The sequence below is a fragment of the Xenopus laevis genome, chromosome 4S (assembly GCF_017654675.1).
Source record: "Xenopus laevis strain J_2021 chromosome 4S, Xenopus_laevis_v10.1, whole genome shotgun sequence".
NCBI lineage: Eukaryota > Metazoa > Chordata > Amphibia > Anura > Pipidae > Xenopus > Xenopus laevis.
The window spans coordinates 96,604,118-96,613,352 of record NC_054378.1 but is presented as its reverse complement, the minus strand read 5'-3'; the positions used below and the strand labels follow the sequence as shown (position 1 = coordinate 96,613,352).

Genomic DNA, 9,235 nt, shown 5'->3' with positions numbered 1-9,235 from the left:
TAGATGAATAAAGATAATTGTAAAGTAATTAACTCTGGTGTTAAGCATCTATCTATAGTAAAGCTTGTTATTCGAATATAAATGTTTCGGTTCATAATAGGCACAGTTGTTATGTGCAGTACTAGTTTTGCTGATGTATTATGTGTTAACTCTATTCTTTTTCTAGCAGATTGGATACAAGAGTATCACTTTTATGGACACTGGTATAAATGTATCACTGTGTAGCACTTGAGTGGCTATTAGGTATTATGGACATTGCTACAAGGAATTCAGCTACACTTATACCCCTTTAAGGAATTGTATTCTCTAATTGGATGCTTTTTCTATGGACTGGGAAATGTATATTGATTGGACTTTGGACATACCTTTGGATTAATGGTCCACCCAAGCACAGGTGGGGGGAAGGAAGGAGTGTGTTGATATAGCCCACATGTTCTGTTTTTTGTTACACTTGATAAAGGGCACATAAGGCCCAAAACATGTTGTAATATGTACTCAGCATTAAAAGCATAATCACAGCATTTAATATTTTTTCTGAATCTCCTAAGCTCTAAAGAAGACATATCAGGATAGCGGATAGCGATGCACTTCTGCATTTGATTAGGTTAAGTCAGTGCGTTAGGACATCCTACAATTAAATGATCAGAAATATAAGATAAAGAGAACCATAAAAAACCATGCTTCTGTAGTGCTGGAAGGCTTGGGAGGCAGAGTTGGTATCAGGTCATTCACCTCCCGTTGGGTCCTAAGAGATTGCTTGTGATATTGGTCCTGCTTCCAATACTTTCAGTTGCATTTGAGCAATGTAATGACATGTGCAAAGTTTGTACTGGGTCTTAAAATGTACAGTAGCCAGAGCAGATATTTTGTCTACCGGCTGATTGGCCCTTTCTGCCATAAGTGCACCCATTGATGCTAGGGAACCCTACAGCTACCACCAACCTAATCAGGACAGTAATTCCACGACATTGGGTTGTGTCCATAGCAGTGGCCATTTTTTGTGAATCCTTCCACTAAACTGAGGTCAAAACTGAAATTTGAATTGAATTTGAATCTCATCCAGCTGATTTTTTTACTTAAACATTTCTGTGCTTCTGTACGAATGGATATAACACCTCTGTCATATAAAATAATGTGTCTGGCCTGCTGGCATAAAGCACTGCTCATTTTAGCATAATACACTTTCCAGTTAATGACTTCAGTTACTGGTTCATGATTCAGTTCAATCAACAGGCAGTGCCACATGGAGTCTCCTAAGACAGTTAAGGCTTAAATGTGTAAAGGTTTATGAGCACCATTCATCTCTCCCTAATTGTACATATACACATACACTATTACTGGAAGCGTCCAGTTCACTCAGCCAAGGGGCCCTATTTGAGGCAAAGCGCTAAAAAGCACTTATTCGGTGGACAGTCTTTCACGACAGGAGTGTTCGTTTTATGTTTGTCATTTTAGTGTTGCTTATTATATATTGTATATTTTTAAAGTATAAGGTCTAAGCATTGACGCTTATGATTTAATATCAAAGTTGGTGCCAAGGTTAGTAGGTAACCCATCACAAACAGTAACAATTTGCTTTCACATTCAGTAGGTGATCAGTAAATGCTCAGTGCTGATTGGTAGCTATGGGTTATCAGAACTGGTGCAAACATGGCATCTATTGTTACAAGACCCAAATTTTAAAAAAGTGTTAGAAAACTTCCTAAACAGGCAGACGGGGACTGGCAAGCTATGGTTTCTGGTAAATGCCAGAGGGGCTGCTTTAAGATGCCATAGAAAGTCACTATTTAGTGGGCTGGTGGGGGCTGTTTGGGACTCTGTGTACCTGGAATGCCAGGCCTTATTTTCACTCCCAGTCCAGACCTGTATAAAGGTCACAATAAAGAGGAAAATGAAGACAGGTACCCTACAGATGTGCATCTGTTTTTCAGAATCATGATGATCATGTAAATATGATGCTGACGTAGTATTGACAAAATTCAGCAAAAAGTACCCAGCCATTACGAAGCCTTTGTAAGGAGGAATTTTACTTTTTAAAATCTGTTTTTTTAAAAGAGCATAGTGACTTGCTACCAAACCGATCTGCTCACATGGACCAATATGCCCCAAAGCCCCAATTTTGAATAAATGCTGCCCCTATTGCCATCTACTTATCAGGAAAGTAAACACATGGGGGTATATTTATCAAAGAGTGAAGTTAATAGTGAAGTTCCGCCACTAGAGTGAAATTCCGCCACTTCCCATTCATTTCTATGGGGTTTTTAAAGGCGTATTTATCAAAGGGTGAAATTTCACTTTCACCCATTGATAAATACGCCTTTCAAAATCCCATAGAAATGAATGGAGAGCTGCGGAATTTCTCTCTAGTGGCGGAACTTCATTCTTTGATAAATTTACCCCATGCAGTTTGTGGAACATTTTGGCCAATAAAGGGCTCCAAGCACTGTTCAAACTTGAGAGATGAGCCTGACGAACTTCACTTGTAGATTTATTGGCTTGTTCTAGCTTTCATTCATGCAGTTTGAAAGGCATCATTATTACTCATACATAAACTGTACCTGTGACCTGAATTTAATATTTAGACATAGTTACCTGTGACATAGATAAGCTACACCCTCTTTAATTACACACACACATCTATATATATGTATATATATATATATATATATATATATATATATATATATATATATATATATATAATTTGTAGCCACTGTACAAAAAGACTGGGAACAGTGCCTGACATCATTGGTAAAATAAAGCTAAAATAATAAGCAGTGAAATCTATGAAATGTACATTCAAGTAGGTGATTACACAGAAATTCACACTACGCTTAGGGGCAGATTTACAAAATTCGAGTGAAGAATTCGAATGTAAAAAACTTCGAATTTCGAAGTATTTTTTGGGTACTTCGACCATCGAATTGGTTAAATTCGTTCGAATTCGAACGATTCGAACGATTCGAAGTAAAAATCGTTCGACTATTCGACCATTCGATAGTCGAAGTACTGTCTCTTTAAAAAATACTTCGACCACCTACTTCGGTAGATAAAACCTACCGAAGTCAATGTTAGCCTATGGGGAAGGTCCCCATAGGCTTGCCTGTGATTTTTTGATCGAAGTATTTTCCTTCGATCGTTGGATTAAAATCCTTCGAATCGTTCGATTCGAAGGATTTAATCGTTCGATCGAACGAAAAATCCTTTGATCGATCGATCGCAGGATTTGCGCAAAATCGTTCGACTTCGATATTCGAAGTCGAACGATTTTAGTTCCCAGTCGAATATCGAGGGTTAATTAACCCTCGATATTCGACTCTTGATGAATCGGCCCCCAAATATCTTTCAAACTTGTCAAAAAGGGTCTGGAAAAATACATCCTGATGACTAGAGTGTAAACTCTGTTGAGCAGGATCCTCTTTACTTCTTGTATCACTTACTGGTTGTATTTTTGCTGCAAAATACGTTGCCGTTTTAGAAGCTTATACATGTAAAAAGCTAGAGTAAATGGAACCATAACAGTCTGACTGCTATCCACTGATGTCATAAAACAAGTTGTTTAAGTCAAGGAAGTATGGAACCTGTATAAACAGTTATATTAGTCTCTATTTTTTTTTTGACAGCTGTTTGTATGGCTCCAAATAACGATGTTGGGATCCAGACTAAAATTCTTTGGTGTGGAGTCCCTTTAGATTAAATCTAGTGCAAAACATTCTACCTATTATAGAACTACAGATACTATTACAGAAAAGACTGTTAGAGGATTCTGTTGAGTTTTACAATAGCTGGAGGCTGGGTTTAGTACAGCTCCAATAGCTAGCACCATTCCCCTCTTCCTATATACACTATCCCACAGAGGCAGCCTTATAAGAGAAAATAAATAACTTTGGGGTGCAATTCAGTTCTTTACATTTCCCCTGAAAACTGCTGCCCTGGTTGTCCGAAAAAGTTAGGGTCCAGGGCTCTAAGACCTATTGGAAATCAGGGCACTGTATTGATATTGTGTGTGAAGCAAAGTTGAAAATTTTCAGCTGAAAAAATGGGATTTTAAACAGTAATAAGGAGTACATTCATCTACACCTACTGTATAGCCACAGTGATCTGTTAGCCTAACAACAGTCCATGAGAAGGTTTATCATTGCTATAGACATGCATTAGATGGACCTCAGTGGTTCCCCAACAGTAAAGGTGGCCATCATCGCACAGATAATATCGTACAAAATGAATCTGTGTACGATATTCGGTGCGTGTATGGTGGGGAATGAGCCGACTGATATCGTCAGAAGACTTGGATATCGGTCGGCTCGTCGATCGGGCTGGACGGAAAATTTTGATCCCAAGCATCAGCCATTGTTAGTGCTGAATTGTCAGATACAGGTAGAATTCTGAACGATAAGAAAGAGCCTAATTGTTATGTCTATGGCCACCTTAGTCTTAGGCTGACTCCTCAATGTTGGCTCCAACCAGTTAAAGGGGTGTCACAGGTTTGAGGCCAGTTAACGATAAGAAAAGAGGTTTTATACTTATATATTGTGTTGAATATGCCTTGAACTATAGATTAATGACAGTTATGAGTTGAGTGTAGATGGGGGGGCAGTGCAAATGTTTAATTGCAAAGGAGGTTCCTGAACCCAAAAAAAAATCTTGCAACTCAGTTTGAATCTACTGTACAATTATTAGAAATAGATGCAAGCATACTATGAAAAATAATTTATTCATAATTAAAATCAATATATAACAACAACTTCACTGAAGTTTAACTGCCTTCAAGGCAGAGTCTGACATTATTTATAGCCTGGCTGCTCTGTTATACAAATCTCTCATACATACTCATACACGGCTTTAACAAATACATACGCTGCATTTTATACATAATAAATACACACCAGGTGCTGTTTGTTTTTAACAGTAAACACACTGTACAGTTGATGACTGCCAAAAAGTTGACAGTATGACAGATTTTGAGGTGGATCTCTGGGAATTAATTAATTGTGATACATGGAAAAGTTATCAATTTTCTCACAACTGGATTTCTGTAATGTACTGGAAACCTGCAGCCTTATAGGTACTGCTTAATACACAGGGTTGTTAGCTCACTGGCACCACTTTAACCAATTGAAACGTCCCACATGGTAAATGGAAGGTTTCATAGGTAGTAGCCAGGGCTGTCAATATCACATTATGTACAGCAGAATTACTTGCACAGCGAATGTTAAAATAAAAACTGCTTTAGAGTCACTTTTAAAAATTGAAACTATCTCAAAATCTTGGTAATCTCCCACGTCTGATCCATGACTTATTTTAACAGATGACTAGTCTTTTATAATGTCCACAAACAACTTGGATAGCTTGGATGGTCCTTTAATCTCCTTGGGCTAATGACAGTACTTGAACTCCCACTGTAGTGCCCATCACCATAACATTGTCCATGCCTGAAACAGTCCTTCTGCTTCTCCATATTCACCAGCCACCTTATTTTCTGTGTGACCTTTTCTTTGAGTCAACAGCCATATCTCATTTTCGATGCTGCCGACTCATGGAGTCTTTAAGGCCAAAGACGTGAAACCTCTAAGGACTTTGGTGAAAGTCCAGTGAATATTCTATGCTCTTCTTCAACTGTGTTTTCATGTTGCCTGGGGCTCTTTGGGCATCTGTGACAGTGGCTGGCACAATTCCTGGTAGAATTCCGACTGAAGGAAACGTGGGTAGGAATTGTTCTCCATTAAACTGTACACTCGTTTCTGGGCAGCACAGAAGCAGGAGTGTGAAGGTTCCTGTATAGTTTGGATAATGTTTTCCCGAGTTTGAAAGTCTATGTTAATCTGCAAGGAAAAAATAAAAAAATATTATTATTTTTTGTATAGGTTTAATGCAAAAATAAAATAATTATAAAACATACAGTATCTCTACTTTTCTTATTAAATACATGTATTGTGAAATGACTTGGCCAGGCACTGGTCCTAGAGAAATCACAGTATGCTCCTTTGTGAGCCTGGCTAAAATGTTTCAGTTCTCTGAATAGTGCACTTAAACTACATCCATAGGTGAGATAAACTATGTACACAATGCTTTCATCACCATTACATTAAAATGCTTTTTAAAGGACATAACTCTGCAACTGTGTTGTCAAAAGAGTTCTTAAAATAACCGTGCAAACAAATGGCTACATTGCTCATACTAGTTTCTTATTCACTAAGCATTGCCTGTATTGGAGGGAATGGTTCTAGTATACTGCTGCTTACCTCTTTGGGAGCTTCCTTTTCAATGAATTCATCATAAATCTTCTTGGACTTTGCTGTGAGCTTGTGTGGGGATTTGGTCTTTTTAAAATCTTCACAGGCTAGCCAGAACTCAATATTCTCTTCACTGAACTCGGATTTTAAAAAGGCTCTGAATGCTGTTATTCCATCTAATAATGAAAGAGAGAGAAATATGTTAATTATTTTTTACTGTAATGATAATAACAATCAAAACCCTTGGGCTACTTAAATCCCAATATAAAGTATTATGTTGCTCTTCAATGCTGAAACGTGTCTCTGATTCCTTTCATGGCACATCTAAAGTATGTAAATCTTACTGAATTAAGAAGGTAACTGCATATAGATAGATTCCAAATAAATAAGCAGAGACCCCCTTATTGATAAGCTTGAGTGCCATCTATTGTTGGCTTATGATGGCACTCTATAAATGCATTCTAATAATAATAATAATATATACTGTAATTGCTGTTTTCTGCACCTATGTTGTGGTATCTGATAATGGCTGTGCTTGCAAATACTGATTCCTATTAGTGTTTGTCTATATCTTTTTTGTTATACCCAAAGTAGCTTCAGATAATTACTTACATTTGCTGGCAAGAAGATCATCAAAGGTCTCTGACCAACTCTTGGCTTCTTCTGGAGTGGGCCTGAAACAAAGACAGGTATCATAAATACTACTGCTCAGTTTCCAATTGCATTACAAAGACAAACCATTGCATACAGGTAGTGAGATATACAGTAATCATTCTTTATATGTACCTGCAATAGGCATTCTTTTTGCCTCTTTTGTTCTGGTGTGTTGGGGACCCATTGGATGTGTTCTGAGAATTCTGAAGGAAGTAGCTCAGACGTGTCTTCCAATCTTTTAAACTGCAAAGGAAAAGAAAATCTTGTTAATAAAACTCTTTAAAAGCCACAATGCAATTCAGCATTATGAAACTGAAAAAAAAAACCCCCATTAATCTTGAAAATGGAAATTGTCTCTAGTTATCCTGGCATACTTTCAGCTGTGAAAGGGTTAACCCCAGCCGAGCCAATTAGTTCTACAGCTAGCAAAGATCTTGTGACCTTTAGTCTGTTTCTTTTTAAAGGCACAGTTGCCTGTTGCTTTAAAGAAGACTTTTCATCTGCTGAAAGTATTTATAGCTGAACTTCTGAGCAAAGTACAATACCATCTGTGTCAGGGAGGCCCTTCACTCCCCTAGGGAGCAGCTAACAATTAATGTTTCTATATTTGGATCCTTATAAGATATTAAAATACAAGCAGAGACAAAAAAAAGCTTTAGCTTGATTGCTGGAATTACTAATACAAATCTAAGTATAGGTATAAAGGTTTAGATAAGAGAGGCTTATATATCTTATAATCTTTATAAAACATTATCTTACACAACCTGATCATTCTCGCTCAGTATGACTAGTTATTACACATCGTGGCTAGTTATTTTTAGGAAACATCTGAGGCTATTCCAGTTGCTTCTCCCAGCTGTGCAACATATGTCGACTTTATGAGATCATTCCATTACCGTATCGTTCAGGAATTACTTATTCACCGCCATCCTGACTATACCTGGGAATGGGGGCGTTTACTCATTTAAAACAAGTATTTTTTTTTTTCATTTGCCGTATTTAAATAACGGCAAATGTTATTGTAATAAATCAGGCAACTATAATAATAACACAACTAATGCTAAAAGGCATTGCTTAGTAGTTTTCACTGGTTTCTGGATAAGAATTGCAAATAGTTGCATTGCAAATCTGCCCAAAAACTTGCACTGGGGCCTGAATGCAATATAAATCTTAAATGCTGGTATCTTGCTGATGCCTAGAAGGATTAGGATATATATATAAAGAGACAGACAGATGTGCATGCTGCTATCTGGACCCAAGGAAAACCCATGCCCTCTGCAACATGTATATAAACTTACATTGTTTTCTTCATCTTCCCTCTCTTCTCCTCGTTTTTCTGACAGCCTCCAGGAGATGATCGCTCTACTGGTCCACAGTTGTGCTGAATGGCAAGAAACATTGCACTCTGCATAATTTCTCTCCAAGGATTTGTATAAGTCCCTGCGCTCGCTTCTGCTTGTTCTGTATTAGTCAGTGATGCTCTTAAGAGAGCTAGAAGGATTTCTCTCTATAGTGTGCTGCTGAGGCTCAACTTTATATGCACTCAAGCTAGGGCAGGGCCTAGGCACCCCCCCTCCTTCCTCCTCTGCTATTGGCTGAGCCATTTCCTGGCAGTTTGGTAAATCTCTAGTGCTGACGTCTTTGTCTGGGCTGCTGTTGTTGCATGTGTGCTAGAAGTGCTGCTTCTCCCTGCCTCCTGGCAACTACAGTGAAAAGCAATTAACAGCGCTACTTTCCTGTACATTATTCACCTTCCCTGGATACTTCTTTATACTCAGCTTTATGCAAAAGGCAAACAAAGTATGCAAAAACAACTTTTATTCTATTAATTCCTGTTTATGAGTTGCAGCTTTTTGTAAGCAGGAGAGTGCTCTGCACTGTATCTCCCAGTATTATTAAGCTGTGCTTGGAAACCTATGCTGCATTGATGGCACAAGCATAAAGTGGAATTGGTGGCTGAAATGCCAATTAAGTCCAGTTTTCAAACAGTCACTTTTGTGCAGAAATAAGGTTAAGCTTATCCACATACTGATTTTTTTTTTATTGATTCTTATAACTTTTCAGAGCCCATTGACGATTTAAGAAACTACTGCTGCCCCTGATCATTTGTAAGCTCTAGGGTAGCATGTCTATAATCAGCTTTAAGTCCAGTCTGTTCTGTGCACCTTGTATTTCTTGCAAATACGTACAATATCTGTGTATAATTAGCCTTTTTTTTCAACATTTAGGCATTATTTTATTTTATTAAAGTTTGATTTTCTTCTGATTGTACTTTTAAAGAGAAAAAACAATTGTTCTTGAAAAAAAACCCTCCATTTTTTCATGATTTATTAAACCCTGATGGTGTT

At 37.7% G+C, this 9,235-nt stretch overlaps 1 protein-coding gene across 1 annotated transcript; it reads right to left on the bottom strand.

Moving 5' to 3' along the window:
- Window positions 1-4,695: 4,695 nt before the first annotated feature.
- rgs2.S (regulator of G-protein signaling 2 S homeolog) lies at window positions 4,696-8,401 on the bottom strand. The gene is made up of 5 exons (XM_018261158.2): window positions 8,186-8,401; window positions 7,020-7,130; window positions 6,846-6,907; window positions 6,243-6,409; window positions 4,696-5,822 (listed from the first exon to the last, which is right to left on the bottom strand). The coding sequence occupies exons 1-5, from the start codon at window positions 8,296-8,298 to the stop codon at window positions 5,625-5,627; spliced, it is 651 nt and encodes a 216-aa protein (XP_018116647.1). The 5' UTR covers window positions 8,299-8,401; the 3' UTR covers window positions 4,696-5,624.
- Between the last annotated feature and the right edge of the window lie 834 nt (window positions 8,402-9,235).

What these genes read in the sequence shown, in the direction of transcription:
- rgs2.S (XM_018261158.2), bottom strand. Translation starts at nt 8,298, where the DNA reads ATGCAGAGTGCAATGTTTCTTGCCATTCAGCACAACTGTGGACCAGTA. An exon ending in AAAAAGAATGCCTATTGCAG is followed by an intron (nt 6,908 to 7,019) that starts GTACATATAAAG and finishes TCTTTGTTTCAG; the next exon opens with GCCCACTCCAGAAGAAGCCA. An exon ending in AAAAGGAAGCTCCCAAAGAG is followed by an intron (nt 5,823 to 6,242) that starts GTAAGCAGCAGT and finishes TTTTCCTTGCAG; the next exon opens with ATTAACATAGACTTTCAAAC.